Source organism: Camellia sinensis, chromosome 7, assembly GCF_055761805.1.
Source record: "Camellia sinensis isolate YWXY chromosome 7, ASM5576180v1, whole genome shotgun sequence".
Taxonomy (NCBI): domain Eukaryota; kingdom Viridiplantae; phylum Streptophyta; class Magnoliopsida; order Ericales; family Theaceae; genus Camellia; species Camellia sinensis.
In genome coordinates, this window is record NC_138967.1 from 145,750,347 (window position 1) to 145,768,048 (window position 17,702).

The 17,702-nt window shown below is 36.9% G+C and overlaps 1 protein-coding gene across 1 annotated transcript; it reads left to right on the forward strand.

Annotated features, from left to right (window-relative positions):
- Nucleotides 1–12,069: 12,069 nt before the first annotated feature.
- Nucleotides 12,070–12,714, forward strand: LOC114257515 (F-box protein CPR1-like). Its single transcript, XM_028197283.2, has 2 exons — nt 12,070–12,381; nt 12,448–12,714. The coding sequence occupies exons 1-2, from the start codon at nt 12,070–12,072 to the stop codon at nt 12,712–12,714; spliced, it is 579 nt and encodes a 192-aa protein (XP_028053084.2).
- The last annotated feature ends 4,988 nt before the right edge of the window (nt 12,715–17,702 follow it).

Genomic DNA, 17,702 nt, shown 5'->3' on the forward strand with positions numbered 1-17,702 from the left:
TGACTTAGGCATCGGAGAGGTTTCCGGCATACACCCGCCGGCTAGCTCACGTTTGTGTTTTCAGGTGACAAAGCGACGTCGTACGGAGGAGCGTGGACTAGGTTAACAGGATTATACGAGGAGAATTATTTCCTCCCCGTACAGTATTTATTTATTTATTTTTGTTTCTTTATGTAATTATTAATCAAACATGCATGCTATGGACAATCATCAGTGAATCAATTGATTCTACTTAGAAATACATTCTTAATGCTGCTTTTTCGTTCAATCAAATACCACACTAGTTACCACCAGGGTTGGTGGCCTGGTGGAGGAAGCGGTCCATTCCCCAGCCGAGGAACCAGGGTCGATTCCTAGGAGGGGCATTTGAGATCACTCCCTGTGAGCAATGACTTTACTCCCCTCGGTCCCTGACCTCTGCTGTGGCGTGGGGTTGCCCTCCATTGGTGCCCTGGTGGTGGGTCCCTTACTTGGTGAGGGTTAATTCCTAACTGGCAACCGGTTACCCCGAGGCTAGGGCCCAACGGGACTGTAATGACACCATAGAGCCTTTTTTTTTTTTTCAAAAAAAAAAATAAAAAAAAAATACCGCACTAGTTTGCCTCCAAGGGATGCACATCACTCCTTTCATATGATAAGGGCAATACAACATTTTTTTTTTCCCGACCTAACCAATATAACAACAACACTTGCCCCTATTAGTTAGTTTGTTTGTTTGTTTGTTTTTTTTTTTCTCTCTCTCTCTCCTAATTTTTATCTATGTAGTTTGACTTATATTCTATAAGCCAGTGTTAGATTGAAACAATGGACATGTGACAATGGGTACAAGTAATGGGTACAAAGAAGGTCTGAAACCCAATAAATTAAAAAGAGAATATTACACAAATCACCTTATTTATATCCACACAAATACACCAAAAAAGGATAAAATAAAATAAAATAAAAACAAGAGTTCAATAAATTGTCAACCTGCCATCCTCTCTCAAAGTAGACAACTCTTGTTATTAATTTGCATGGATCTTAGTCTGTGGTTTAATTTGAACCATGTACTTCATAACAAATAATTTTGAATATTAATTAAGAATATATTTGTACATCTAAGATATTTGAAAAATTGTATGCAAATATGAATTTTAACAATTCAATACAATTTTGTTTTTATTCATAATTCATATGTTTAATTGTCTCTCGAGTATAAGGTATTTTTGTAATTATTTTTTCTTTTGGTCAAAATAATTTATGTATGATTTATTTTTTTGCCTGCCACCTCTTTGTATAATAGTTATTACTAATTACATATTCAGCAATGCTACAAACCCCCACTGGGGATGACCCCCAGTGACCCCCCAGTGCCACGTGTCGGCCTGGGGTTGGCTGAAAACTCAAAAAAAAAAAAAAACTGTTTTTTTTTTTGACCAATGGGAGGTGACCCCCAGTACCCCCACTGGGGGTCCAAAGCTTTATTCTTATATATTATTGGAAGTACATCAAAATATTATAATATTATAAATAATCAAAATTGTCAGATGTGTGAAGAGAGAGACTATGAAAACTAAGCGGTTGTTAACAAGATTTCATTTGTGTACTTTTTTTTTATTTTTATAATGAATTTTGAGTGTTTGTCTTGTATTATGTTCTTTAATATAGAAAAAGAAAAAAAAAAGAAGTTATTATGCATGCAACATTCTTAAGTGGACTCAAAGGCAACAAAAAGAGTTTGCTCCATTTGGATGATAACGAATATTCAATTTGTTTTAAAACATTTGTTTATAAAAAAGGTTATTTAAGAAAATAAAATAAAATTGAAGGTGGGTTATATTGCCTAAATTTTGGGGTTTAGATGTTGATAAAAGAACTTACAATGAGTTGTTCATGTGTGAAGAAAGGGAAATGTTAGGTGTCATGAAGAATTTTCATAGAAATTGTCATGAAAACTATCTGTACCGTTAGATCAGGTATGTGTCTCATGATCCAACGGTGCAGATGGTTTTCATGACAGTTTTCATGACAGTTTTCATGAAACGTAGCAGGACCCGTGAAGAAAAAGACAAGGCTTAAATCTTCAAATTTAAACTTGTATTTGTACTATTATAGAAGTGTCGAAATTATGCTCTCTTCAGGTCTCAGATTTAATTCTTATAAGGTATTATCAACTCCTTGGGGCTACGACCGCGCACTCTACCGGAAAATTTGTCCGATCCATATAGAGGGGCTCTCTCGAGATTAGTTGAAGTGTGCATAAATTGATCCCGATACTCGGTTACAAAAAAAAATTAAATAAATAAAACCATGATATCAATCATCATGGTTATATCTACAATCTTCTCAATTTGTATTGGCCTCGTTCGGGAAGTATTTATTTTTTAGCTGTTTTGGTTATTTGACTATTTTAATAGATTATTTTAATTTTTGTATTTAGGAAGGTGAGTTAGATTTTTTAGTTAGATTGTTGTGTTGGTGAATGTGTTTAAAATGATTCGGTATACTAAAGGACCAAAATGCCCCTACAAGTGAGCAGGTCTTTTTCCATGAAAAAAAAAATTCCTTCGCTGACGTGGCAATCCACATCTTCCAGGGACACTGTCAAACAACTAGATTTTGAATTGCTTTTCAAAGTTGCTGCTGAATAGTTAATGGATTGGTCAATTATTCAAGGGTAAAATCATCTTTTTATCCTCTGTGAGTTAGCAGCTATCAACCCCAAATTCTAATTCACCAATAATATTGGCTTTTAGACCATCAACATCAAGCTCTTCCAATTTTTAGTTAAATTAGAGTTCAAAAAGTTATTTTGTTATTTTGGCTAGGCAATCATTGCATCAAACTCTCTATTTTAATTCAGTCTTATTAAAATATTATTTTGTTATTATATTTTTTATTCTTTTTTTTATTATTAAATTGATGAGCAGCAACCAAATAACTTCTAATTTTTTTTTTTTTGTTTGGTCTTTGACCAGTTAACCGGCCAGACGTCTGGCCAGGCTTTCGGGCGGACGTCCGGTTACACTCAAACTGTGTGTTATAGCGATGAACAGTTACTCGTTTTATCAGAAGAGTTACTATAGCAAATTTAACAAAAAGTGAATTTAGAAAAAATTTGTTGAGACTGATGGAAGGAGAATTTGATGATTTATTAGTTATATTTTAACTTTTTGTTATTTGAAAGAAGTTGATGTTGATGCTGCTTTTTTTTCAAGAGGCTAAAATAGCCTCCAAAAGTTGTTCCCAAACACAGCTAATATTGTGAGACGAAGTGGAAGAAATTTAAAATCATTCATATGTACTCTAATTTCAATAAAATAAAATAAAATAAACATGTATTATCATCTAATTTTAATTCAAAAAGTTAATAGATAACCGTCATCGCATGTGACTATTTACTAGTAAGTTTAAAACTGTAAATCCCTATTATTTGCTGATAATAAATCTCAGTGAAAATTAAAGATGACAAAAAAAAAAAAAACTTGGACAACAAACTCTTTAACTCTATTTCGTTTGTATTCAAAATATGTTTTTCAATTTTTTTTTTAAATTAACAATTTATTTGGATAAAGAAATAAAAAATAAAAAATACTTATAATTTTATTTTTTTTGAGGATAGAAATAATTTTCAAAAATTTTAAAATATATTTTTATCAAATTAATTTAAAAACGAATTAATTCAGAAAACAAACTCTCAAATTGAACCAAACATTTTCAGGTCTCAATCTTCTCTCAACAACTGTGCAAGAAGCTTAGAACAGAAAAGGAAGAAAACAAAGGAATGTCGGATTGCAAGACTACCCGTGAAGTCTTTGCTTGGATTCAGGTCAGTCTCCAAATCCTGGTACTCCTTCATTACCAACCCAATTTCTGATCAAGTAGGAATCTCAGAATCAAGAGCACTACATTTCATGTTTCGATGGCAAAACCTATAGCGATGATGAGTATGTGGAGCTTCTTCAATCCCCATTTCACTACTCCGAGAAATCATTAGACATTGTGGGTTCATGTAATGGGCTTGTTGTGCTTAATGGAATCTTTTTTATGCCCATTCAATTCAATTAGCTTCTATGGAACCCATCAATTTGTTCTAGGGACAGTGGAGCTTTATGTTATGTTAGCACTCACTCTTGGAGATCCATCTGTGTTGCTGATTTTTGTCATGATACATTTTATCGTGCACCCTTTGTGTTTGTGAATGGGGCTGTTCATTGGATTGCGTTTGTTCGTAATTTAGCGATTTTGATGGTTGTGGTTTTTGATATGGGTGATGAGGTGTTTAGGGACATGGCATTGCCGAACCATCTACTTAATTCAATACCTACTGCAAGGATGCAGGTTATGGTATTGGGTGATTCACTTGCTATAATTGACTCCGAACAAAATATAAACCATAAGACTATCCACATATGGGTAGTGGAAGAATATGGTGTCGTGGAGTCATGGGCTAAACAATTCACAATAATTCCAGAGGAAGAATTTTCGAGAGTAGCGGGTTTTAGGAAGAATAAATGGTGATGTGCTAATGATTGGAGATGAAAAGAATGAGTTGGTTTCATATGATTCCCAAAGCCAACAGATCAAGCATCACGGAGTCCATGGCTGTTAGCTTATGTTGTTACTTACATAGAGAACTTAGTTGCATTAGAAGGAGCTAATGGACTCAGGAAAGCTAATCCCATTTCTCCTGACACAGTTGCCGAAATGGAAGCATCAAGGCCAAGCAGAAAGAGGCAAGTTGATTATCCTTCACTTGTACTTCAGAATTTGACTACTTAATTGTTATAGTATGTTCTTCTTAGATTCATGGTAATGGCATGAACTACCTATAATATCAACATCAACCTTGCATATTTTTAATTTTTTTTCTCTGTCCGGATTGCAATATTGTTATCATAATTGAGTGGGTATATGCATGATTGCTTACATAAAATTTCTTTTTCATTTTAAAGTACCTTTGTGTATATAAATATAAGGTCAAGTGGGGTACTGATATTCTGCTCATAACACCTTACATTTTTTATATCTCATTTGGGTTGACTACTTTGACAGAGTTGTTGGTGGATCATGGGATCAACTACAAGAAAGGAGGAACAGCTTACAAACAGAATAAATGGTAGGTTCGTGTAGATGATTGCCTTTTCACATATTGTCCATAATTATAGGTTGTCATGTACTGCTTTCTTCTGATGTATTGTATCTGTTGATTGGAAAACAGGGTAAAAGGATTAAGTTATATTCATATATGTTTGTCACTCTCTACTTTTGTAATCATGGATAATTTTACTGTTTGGAAAATAACATGGGTGAAAAATTACGAAGCAGACAATCATAATTTTGAAAAATGTTTCTACAAATATATACCCAAAATGTTCAAATTACACAACCTTGAAGCCATATGTGGAAACTAATCGTAGCTCAAAGAATATGCCTACTCCATGACATGCTAACATGGACAAAACTTGTCTTCATTCAACAATCTCTCAATTTCATAATAATCCCTATAGAAAACATAGAAAGAAATATTGTCTTTCTAAGTAGTCAAGAAACAAACTAACATAGCTATTCATTTAACTATACGAAGAGGATAAGGAGAAAGTGGCCTCACTCTTGATTTATAAGACAAAGAGACCTAATCAAATAGGAAAATAAATATTGATAGATAGGAAACCAAATATTAATAAAATCTTTAATAATAACCTAATACGAATTTATTTATTTATTTTGGATAAAAAAAAAGCAACTTTATTAGGAAAGCATCATAACCTAATCCATATTAATTCCTAAAAATCCTAAGTTCCCAAATAAATTTGATTCCTTCCTCATCCAACTCCTTTCTTGCCCACATCAACTCCTCTCTCCTCGTTGACACAACAAAGGTAAGGGAGACAGGGGAATACAAAGACAATAAAATAAACACAAAGAAAATAAATTTTTTGATTAAATTTTGTTAGAGATTATAGAGACAGGCTTAGGGTTTTTTTAGGGTTCAAGTTAGTCCAAAAAATGCCTACAGTCATTCGATGAAGAAGAAAAATTAATAACAATGCCTGTGCAAGTTATATGACTTACTGGATTTCTTTTTTGCAAAACTACTTTTACGTGCATTATTTAGGTAATGTTTTGGTTGTCTTTGCCATAAATACAAGCTAGTCACATTACTTAATCTAAAATAGATCACAAAAGCATAGTATATACATTTCAATAATGCTAAAAACTTACCTAACAATATAAAACTTATCGCGATATATTGCCTAATCAACTTCAGTTTCCTTGTCCCCTTCTTTTCTCCGTTCTCCGCTTCTATTGTTTCCTTCCAAAGGTCTTTATGAACCATTCATAATACCTTGTGGTCAATGTGTGCCCAATAAATAACCGTCCCGATCGCTATTCCAATCACATATCCCATGCATATGACAATCCAATCAACTGTACTTTTGAACACTGAATCATTATCTTGTTTTGAGTTCAATGGTGGTGATGATGGTGGTGCCTCTGACATTCCACATTTCCTTCACAAAGGATCTTCGCACAATCTTGGATTCCACTTAGAGGAATAGTTCTCAAATGTTAAATTGTTTCCCTTGTGGATTGAGTCTGGTGAGATGGTTATTTGAAACATTTAAGAAAGCAAGAAAGTAAGAAATGCTAGTTGTTGAGAGAATTCTGTTGAGAGCTTGTTTTGAGAAAGGTCCAACGATTCAAGGTTTGTTAGCTTCCCCAATCATGTTGGGATTTGATCACTTGTATAATTGTTGGAAAGGTTGGGTAGCTGGAGCCCCTTAAGTTTTTTAATAGATTCTGGAATTTCCCTTTAAATTTGTTGCTTGATAGACCAATTGTCACGCCCCGAAAAAAATCCAACATGAACTACCCACATTAATTAGCATTCATTAGACCACAACAATAAACCTTCCATCCTTACATAATCAAAAGAGAGTTTATACAAAAGTTCACATGCGGATATATATTCAATGATAAATAAATCACGTGAATTTATAGCATGTGAGGCATCTAATCTCAAAACAATAAAATGCCCTTATGGGCTTACATCTTCCAAGGTAATAGCCCGGTTTCACAAAATGATTTCTCGGACCCATACATGTTGGGCTTTACAAAAATTATATCAAAAAGGAGAGCTATTTACTCTTCACAAAAACATCCACGCCCTCAGTTCGGTGGGATCACCACATCTTTACCTGCACCAAATCCCATAGGGGTGAGCACAAAGCCCAATCGAGAATTCTTACAAAGTATATATAGTTATGCATACTCTTAAAACAATGCAAATGTTAATGCCATGCCATGCATCCTTTAAAGAAAATCCATTTCATGCACATTTTAAAGATTTCTATCTTTCCAACAATCATTTGCAATATCAACATTTTCCAAAGTTTCCAATCATTAATCAATAGGGGCGGTAAATACGATACTAGTAATCCCTAGACTGGTGTCTGCAAGTAGACTATACAAGTACTATCAAATTGTCATTTTTACTGGTATTAACCGGAAGGCTCGACACCTATCCGCGCGGCTTTCTGGTCTTTCACCAAGGATACTCAGGCCAACTTAACAAGTTCCACTATGCCCCCTATCCGGACTCACCAACGTATTTACCCCTTAGACATTCCATAGTTCTCATCACAATGCCATTTTCTTAGTGTAAATGTTCTACAATTCATGCCAAAATGTACAATAATGATAATAATTCAATTGAAAACATGATGCAATAATTATCGCTTCATAACATCTCTCTATATTCAACATATCTCTACAACAATGACAACAATCACATTTCATTTCATTCTTTCCATGTTCTTCCACAAGATAACCATGTGTCATCCACACATAGTTACGATTTCTCATTTCACAAGCCTTAACAATTTTGTCCCTTCAAGATTCATATGATGTTTTCAATTGTTAATCTACAATGATTACAATTCTCACAACACATGGTGCACAACAATTTGTCATCCAAAAACAACACATGTCCAAGCGTTAGCAATAATGTTAAAACAACATCTCATTCTCATAAATCATGTAAGTTGCTATTTGTTAAATATTTGATGAAACTAACTCTCATCCATTCTCTTGATACAAGAAAATAAGGAATTTCAAAACCCTTTTCTATTTTTCCAAAACGCCCAAATTTTCTAGGGTTTCCATCAAAACTAACATTTTTCCCATCTCTTTATGAAACCCAACCCAAAATCACATTCTCTTGAGTATTATAGAAAAAAAAAAACATCCCCATGGATAAAAAGAATGAAGATTCAAAACCTTTTTTTTTATTTTTATAAAATGACTCTACATTTGGAACAAATCAAAAATCACACAACAACTCAAGAAAATCTTTGATTTTAACATCAATATGGCAAAACATGTATATATAACTCAAGAAATCCCTACCTCAAAGTGTTGATGAAGAAGATGGAGTAGAAACCCTAGGATTCAAGGATGAGAGGAGGCTTAATCTCTACTACCACAAGTGGAACTCTAGCTCTAGATCTTCAAGGTTGTGAGGGATGATGATGATGATCAAACCCAATGGAGCAAGGATCAAAGATTCTTGATGCTTTGGTTAGGGTTTTTAGAGAGAGGGATGAGGGAAAATGTTTTTAGAGAGAAAGAGAGAGAGATGTTAGAATGAGATACAAACACCCCCAAAAATGTAAAAAAAAAAACAAAGTTTTCGAATTTGCCCCACCTCGCACTTGCAGCACGTGCCCCCACACGTGCGGCTGTCCTCTCCCACACGTGCAGCACTGATCTCCCCACGTGCGGCTGGTCCTGCACTCTCCCTCTGCACTTTCAATTTAAGCAGAATGCAACTCGAAGAAATCCCCTCTTCCCGCACGTACGGCTTGGCCTCCCACACGTGCGGCCTAGGGTGTGCGGCCCTGGCCCAGCAGCCTAGAACTTTTCCGCTTCGCTCCCGGGCACTCCGGACTTGGCCCTGCACCTCCCGGAACCAATGAAGTTCAACCCCGACAACCAAAACAAAAACAAGAGCTTTAATTGAAAATGACTTCCGAATGTTTCAAATCCAATGGAAACAAAGAGAACGGAACCAAAGAGAAGGAAAAGGAAGAGAGGAAGAGACCTGGGCGTCACACCAATGGTAGTGAATATATCCAGGATCTCATTGTACACTATACTTACACCTTTGTTTGTATGGTCATTGAGTAGAAATAGCTTTCTGCCAACACATGTTCTTCCCTTATGGTAGCCTTCATATATTTCATCTGGTTCTCATCAAAAAATTTCATTGCATCCTAATCTTGAAAATATTTTGTTGGCAATTCCCCTATAAAACCATTATGACAGAGGTCAATGATGCGCAAATTTGGTAACACTAACTTAGTTTCAGGACTCCCTATTGCACCGTAGAATTTATTGGATGGCAAGATGAGAATCTGTGGCCCCGTTTCATTGGATTTTCGAATGGGTTTTTGGGAGCCCAAAATTGAAAGCTCATTTGCTTATCTCTATTTCCAATACTATTTTAAATTTATTTGTATTTCCAAAGCTATTTCAAATCTATTCCAAATTTATCATTATTCCCAAGACTATTTCAAATTAGACTGATCTCTTTTTACCTAAATTATTCCAAATCTATTCCAAATTTATCTCTATTCCCAAGACTGTTTCAAATCAAATTTATTTCTATTACCAAAGCTACATTAATTGAAACGATATCTATGTTGAAGTATGCGGTATATCATATTTTCAAGTTAATTGAAGTATGCAACATCATATTTTCAAGTTAATCAACGTTACCTCTACGTTTTAAGTGTATTTAGATTGAGTGGATCTAAAAACTGGCCCAAAAAAAAAATGTACATTTTTTTGGTATGTTGTTAGTATTTAATGATTTTTTAGAAGATTTTTTTTCATAATATGTTTAAAGTGTGTTTAGATTGAGTAAATCTAAAAATTCAAAATCATTGATTAAAATATTTAAAATGTTCACATAAATAATAAAAGACGGATTGAAATTCAAAACTTAATTTTGAAAACTCTATAACCAAATAGAGTTTTAATTTTTTTTTTTTTTTTTTCAAAATCACTAAACCAAATGAGTTTTCAAAATTAAGTTTTGAATTTCAACAAGTTTAGATATAGGTTAAGTTTTGGTTATACCCTCCTCATGAATAAAAGACCAAGTAATATTATACCCTCCTCATGAATAAAAGACCAAGTTTAGATATAGGTTAAGTTTAGATATAGGTTTTGGGTTTTAACCCAAGTAATATTATGTATTTCTAGGGTTTTGGTTTTATGTTCTCTATAGATTTTGTGTTTTATGTTCTAGTTTGTAGTTGAAATTTACATTCCTTCATTGGTCTTTGTCTTGTCTCAATTGTCTTTTTCCCTAAATGTCGAAGGAGTTCAGAAGCAATAGAAGAAAAATGTTGACAACAACGAAGAAATCGATGTCGAACGCTTGCGTACCTGAGGAAGTATTGATTGAAATTCTTGCTAGACTACCCGTGAAGTTGCTGAACCACACATTTTTTGAAGTCTAGCGGGGCGGCTTGGAGTCATGGCGGGGCAGTGCAGTATGGGTGGCGGTTTCAAAATGCCAACCCACGGGGCAGCGCACTTGGCAATCCAACCAAGTGTATTTTAATAAACATACGCTCACACACACCCAATCACTTCTCATTTAAACCTAATTCACATTCTCCCTCATATAAGGTTACATATCACGCCTCTCGCCTCCCCCTTCCTCTCTCGTTGAGTAGCTGCTCACATTCGTGATCCCTCTTGCCACCGATCACTACTGGCACTCTCTCTCTATCTCTTAAATCTTTGAATATTGTATAGATTTTTATGGGATTTTGTATAGATTGTAAACTTTCCTACTTTTATTTGATTCAATCATTTTATGGGTATTTTTCAACTTTTTTTTTTGTGTCATTTTCTTGTTCTATTTTTCTTTTTTTGCTAGTTTTGTTTGTTCAATGACATAAACTAATAGTTATTGCTAGTTTTGTTTTGCTAATTTGAAATTTTGGGTTTTTTTTTTTTTTTTGACAATGTAACAAAGTTTGACAAATTGTTAGTTTAAATTGATAAGATTAAAGTTTCAGGATTTGATTTGATATTATTGTCAAAATTTGAGATTTTTTTAAATAAATTTTTTAATTAAAATTATAAACTTTTCCATACATATCTAATAATTGTTTCAAATTATCACTACAGGTAATTTCTCCTAAAATATTGCTTGTTAATTAATTAATTAATTTATTTATTTTTGGGGTTCAAAATTGTTTCTATGATTTGTTTGGATAAGAATTAAATTGACATTTGATTTAATAAACATCCTACTAATGTGTATTTATTTTGGAAGAAATTAAAAGAAATAAATAAACCAAAAATTGGAGTTCGATTCTTATAGCAAAATATATTCTAACAAATTGTTTCTTGATTTATATAAATCATTTTTAATTTTGTTAATTTGCATTTTAATATTTTGAATTATTTTTAATGTAAATCATTCACCTATTTCTGTTAAATAAAATTGATAAAAAATAATATCTTAACTATTAAACTGAAAAAAAGTATTTTAGACATTTTATATTAGTTTAATGGCTAAAATATCAAACTTTTTTTTTCTATTATTTTTACTTAAGAAAAAAATAAGTACATAGTTTAGGTTGGAAAAAAAAAAAATTAAAGTTTAAATTGATATACTTCTTTTTCTTTTCTTTTTTTTGGTATTAGGGTTAAATATTGTTTTTTTTTTCTTTGGTAATTTTTTTCCTTAAAAAAAAAAAAAATCTTCCAATTTATAACATGTCTTACTTCTATTTACTTTCTTTCCTTTCTTTGCCCTTTTCACCAAAGAGCGCTGCTACAGACCCCCACTGGGGGTCGACCCCCAGTGACGTGGCAACACACCATTCGTCGAAAAAAAAAAAAAAAATAGTTTTTTTTTTTTGGGCCAATGAGGGGCCAACACACACGACCCCCAGTGACCCCCACTGGGGGTCTGAGGCATTTTTGTTCACCAAAAGCAAACACAAGACTACGATGACGACGACGAACAAGTTCAGAAGCAAGGGAAGAAAAATGACGACGATGACGAAGAAATCAATGTTGAATGCTTTCATACCTGAGGAAGTCTTGATCGAAATCCTTGCTAGACTAGCTGTGAAATCTCTGCTTCGATTCAGGCCAGTCTGCAAATGTTGGTACTACTTAATCACCAACCCAAGTTTCATCACCACACACCTTAATCGAACTAAATCAAACCACAATCACAAACTACTCATCAAGTTCAACTATGAGAATCGAGATCGTTGCTTCTCATTTACTAATGATGAGACGTCTGGCAATGAGTTTGTGAAACTTGAATACCCATTTCAAAACTACGACAAATTGTTCAAGATTGTTTGTTCATGTAATGGCTTGTTGTGCTTATTAGATTATAATGGCTCAGACTATGCTGTTCTATAGAAGCCATCAATTAGGAGATTCATGACACTTCCTAAGTCTGGTTCTTCTGTAAACAAGGCTCATCGATTGCGTTGGTTTGATTTTGGATTTGGGTTAGACCACATGAGTAATGACTACAAAGTGGTGAAAATTGTGTGCGCAAAGGATAACCATCACCGCTATGTTGTGCATAGGGTGGAGCTTTTAGCACTGGTTCTTGGAGATTTGTTTGTATTGGTGATTTATGTTATGAACATTACGGTTTTGATTCCTTGCCTATGTTTTTGAATGGGGCTGCTCATTGGGTTGTATTTAATCTAAGAATGGATTGTGTTTGCATTTTGGCATTTGATATAGTCAAAGAGGTGTTTAGGGAGATAGCTTTGCGAAACCATCAAATTGATGTGATTCTCCGAATCGATGTGTCTATTACAGTATTGGGCAAGTCACTTGCTGTAATCCTCTGTGAAGCTGTTTTTACTTCTGTGAAAATGATTGGGACTAACCATGTATGGGTGAAGGAAGAATATGGTGTCATAGAGTCATGGACTAAAGGATGCAGAAAGATTGGGAAGCAAAGATGGTTGACATTATTGGGTTCTAGGAAGAATGACGATGTCTTAATGGTTCAAGATGTATTACTGGGGCCTCGGGAGTTGGTTTCATGTGATACAAAAAGCTACCAAATCAAGCATCTCGGGCTCTATGGCGACTCATTTTATGTTAAAACTTATATGGAGAGCTTAGTTGCACTAGATGTAGTTGACGGAGTCTAGAAATCACACGTGCGTCCCAATTTCTCTTGAAGGGTTTTCCAACAAGGAAGCATTGTGTAGTACTTTAATCGTTACAGTTTGCCACACTTAATTGTTATAGTTTGTCATTTTGTTGTTCTTAGATACTTTGTGTTGGATTTTCGAGTTACATATGAATAGCTACTTTGCATCAGTATTCTTTTTCCTAAATGCACTATTGTTCTCATATTCAAGTCGGGATATCAATTTAATATTTTGCGTCATATTGTTGTCAAAAGTATCTTTGTGTATGTAATAAAGTCAAGAGGGGAATTCATATTTAGATCCTAGCACGTTAACATTTTCAATATCTCACATAGGTTGACTCCCTTTATAAAGGTTGTTGCGGGATCAGTGGATCAATTAAAAGAAATGAGGAAGAATTTAAAAGTAGAATAATGGTTAAATTAATAGAGATGGTGAAGGAACTGAATATGAAATGGGTTGAATCCAAGCCTTGGGCCGGCCCAATTGTGGACTCGCCTTTTTCTGCACCCCTGCCTTTCAAAAAGGTTTTGAAAAGAAGGCCTCATAGTTCGGACTCCCACGGTTCTGAATCTAGTCTTACAAGTGCAATGTGAAACTGGTAAACAGCAAAGAGTCCAATCCGGCAAACCTTTTTGGAAAATCGATTTTAAATCAAATAAATAATAAAGTTCACATAAATAATAAAAGACCAATTAAGTTTTGAATTTCAACAAGTTTAGATATAGGTTAAGTTTTGAAATACCCTCTTCATGAGGGTATTTCGCTGGACGAAGGAAGTGGAGAGACCGAAGACACCTCTCATCTGTGCTTGATTGAAAAAATTTTCGGGTCCAAAATCCTGAACCGTACAGCGGTTTCAAATATCATCCGAGGGGCATGGAAAATCAGGGGTGAGCTTTCTATTTCTCCGTGGAATGATAATGTCTATCTTTTCCAGTTTAGTGATTGCGATGATCGGGATAAAGTTCTTAGCGACAGCCCGTGGTCGGTTATGGGAAAGTTATTAGCTCTCCAGCCACTGCAAATGGGCCACACAGTGGACGAAATAGAGTTTCGGTGGTGCCCGTTCTGGGTCCAGGTTCATGGTCTACCCCTCAACAATCTTACTCAAAAAAATGGAGAACTTCTGGGTAATAGAATTGGCCGTCTAGTGAGAGTTGAAGCACATACAGACGGGTTGTTACTCTCTCGTAATTTCTTACGTATTCGGGTTGAGATTGATACTAAACAGCCTCTACCACAAGGCCTCTGGCTTCAGCGGACTACGGGGGGACGTGACTCCTGGCTTACTTTCAAATATGAGAAACTTTCTGATTATTGCTATGATTGTGGCCGTTTAGGGCATGAAAGCAATGCTTGCAAATTCGTATCCAAGGAACAAGGAGCTTCTTCTGGTTTTGGTCCCCACCTGAGAACCGGCACAGCCCCCCCTACTGGCTTTGAGCATTATCGCCGGAAAGCTGATGAGTTGGAACGAAGGGTGAGCTCCGGTCTGAAGACCATCAATCCAACCCCTGACCCGCCTGCGTCTCCGACGGCGCGTGCCCATCCTAGCATTGAGCTCCGACCTCCCCAACGGCTGAACCCCTCAATTCCACTATCCCGTACTGAGCCGTGCACTGATCCTCTGTCTTTCCAATGCCCTGCTAGTGGGGAGATGCCAGGTGGAGCTCCCTCTAACCCACCTCCTGTCCTTCTTACACCGCAGGCCACTACCCCAGAACTGGGGCCACAGCATAGTCATGCGCATTCGAAGCGGGCTGAAGGACATGGGTCGGATCAGAATCTGGGCCTTGTCTCCACACAGGGCTCAACGGATAAGGGCCCTTTAGAACACCTGGATCAACCCCGCTATTATGTGATTGAACCTCCAGATAGCCCAATTAGTGGGCCAGCCCAATCTGCGGGTAGTGTGGCCAATACAGAGGTGATACAACAACTGACCCTGACAGGCCCAATTCCTTCTCCTTCACCCACCCAGCCACCATCTCTGTTAGATGGGCTCCTCTCTACGGCTCTGACTCAGTTATCTCTAAAGAGGAAGGAGGTTGATGTGGACAACCCATATTTGCCCCAGGCGAAGTGTTTGCGGAAGGAAGGTCAATTTCATCCTAAGCAGCGGGTGCTCCAAATTGCTCTGCCTCCACCTAATATTGAGCTCCACAAGCCACCAGTGAACCGGGGAAAAGCTAGGGCGGGCAAGAGAGACAGCCATCGTGCACGCAGAAGTATTTCGACAAATCGAGGTTTGATAGATGTGCACATTGCTGCGGCAGAGGCAACTCCAACCGCTGAGGTCATCTATCCGGTAAGTGTTCATACCAGCTATAAAATATCTGATGAATCTCTCTCCAAGGAGTCACTTCCATGTCATACTGGGAACTTATCTGACAACAAATGGGCTGTGGTGGCGAGCCCTAAAGCGCCACAAGGGTCATGCTAATAATCAGCTGGAACTGTCAGGGGATGGGGCGACCCCTGACTTTCCAGATCTTACGAGGGTTATGCATAACCCATCGCCCCTCAATAATTTTCCTCATGGAAACCAAAAACCAGCAACTGGTGCTAGAACGATTGAGAAGGAGGCTCCACTTCCCACATAAAAGTTATGTTGATCCTATTGGGCTGTCAGGTGGTTTAGCTCTTTGGTGGACAGACGAAGTGGACCTGCATGTTAGCTATAAGTCGGCCAACATTTTTAAATGTTTAATGGGTAGGGGAACAACATCGTCTAGTTGGCTTGCTACCTTTGTGTATGCCCTATCCCGTTGGATTGACAGGAGAGTTTTTTTGGCAATCTCTAAAAAATCTGACTGCAGGAAATACCTATCCTTGGGTGTGTTTGGGGGACTTAAATGAAATTGGTTGGTCGTGGGAGAAGCAGGGGTCAGGACGATGTAGTAGAGCTCGGATGCAAAGTTTTCAAGAGTTACTATCGCATTGTGAACTTATGGATCTAGAATTTAAAGGGGCCCCATATACTTGGACAAACAACCAACAAGGTATTCATAATGTGCGAGAAAGATTGGATAAAGCTTTTGCAACAGTGAGTTGGCGCCAGAAATTCCCTTATGCACAAGTACACCATGAGGCATTGATAGGGTCCGATCATTGCCCTCTTCTGTTACATTGTCATATTCCACCTACGAAGATACCTCGTCTATTCAAATTTGAATCTATGTGGACTACTAGCCCTGAATGCTCAGAAATTATCCAATCAAATTGGGGTGAGGACCGGGCTGATTCATCCATGCTTCACTTTTCCCAACAACTCCAGAGATGTAGCAAAGGTCTATCCAGGTGGAGTAAGGCTAAATTTGGGGATAACCGCATTCGAATTGCTGTTCTAACAAACTTAATCCAAGAACTTCAAGGCCAACCTTTCTCTGATGATACTCATGTGCAAATTCAGAGGCTTCAACAGGATCTTGCCGCCGTGTGGGCCCGAGAGGAGATGTTCCAGCATCAAAGGTCTAGAACCAATTGGCTGCAGTATGGTGACAAAAACACAGCTTTCTTTCATGCTACAGTTATCCAACGACGGCAACAGAACCAACTGGTCAAGTTAAAAACTGATTCGGGGGAATGGTGCGAGACGGAAGCTACTATCAATGACCAGCTCCTATCTCACTTTCAGAATCTGTTCCGAGCAACCGAAGGTAGAGATTTGTCAGAAGCCCTAGCAGTTGTGGAATGTGAGGTCTCTGAAGCAATGAATTTGGCTCTGACTACACCTTTCACTAATGATGAAATCAAGGCAGCAGCTTTTCAATTGGGTCCACTCAAAGCCCCGGGACCGGATGGCTACCCAGGTATGTTCTATCAAAAGCACTGGTCTGTAATTGGACGATCTCTCTGTGCTACCATCCGCAGCTTTTTTTTATGGAGGGCCTATTTTGAGAGATTGGAACCATACGAATATAGTCCTCATTCCGAAGGTGCCCACCCCAGAAACTCTGCACCAGTTTAGACCTATCAGCTTATGTAATTTCAAGATGAAAATTATCACAAAGATTTTAGCGAACAGGCTTAAGCAAGTGCTTCCCCAGCTAATCACACCAGCTCAGTCAGCCTTTGTGCCGGGGCGCTTGATCCAAGACAACATTCTTGTGGCGCATGAAGCTTTCCACTTCTTAAGACATAAAAAGAGGGGTCGACAAGTGGATTTAGCTCTGAAACTGGACTTTAGCAAAGCCTATGACAGGATTCAATGGGATTTTCTAGAAGCCGTGCTCCGAAAAATGGGGTTCAATGAGCAGTGGATTCGGTGGGTTATGGAGTGTGTTACGACCGTCAGCTTCTCAATTATGGTTAATGGTGCAAAGCGGGCGACCTTCAATCCAACTTGTGGGATCAGACAAGGGGATCCCCTATCCCCCTACCTTTTTCTGATAGTGGCGGATGTGCTGTCCAAACTAATCATTCGTGGCATTCACTCTGAGACCATATCAGGAATCCAAATGAGTAGGTTCTGTCCGCATCTCTCCCATTTGT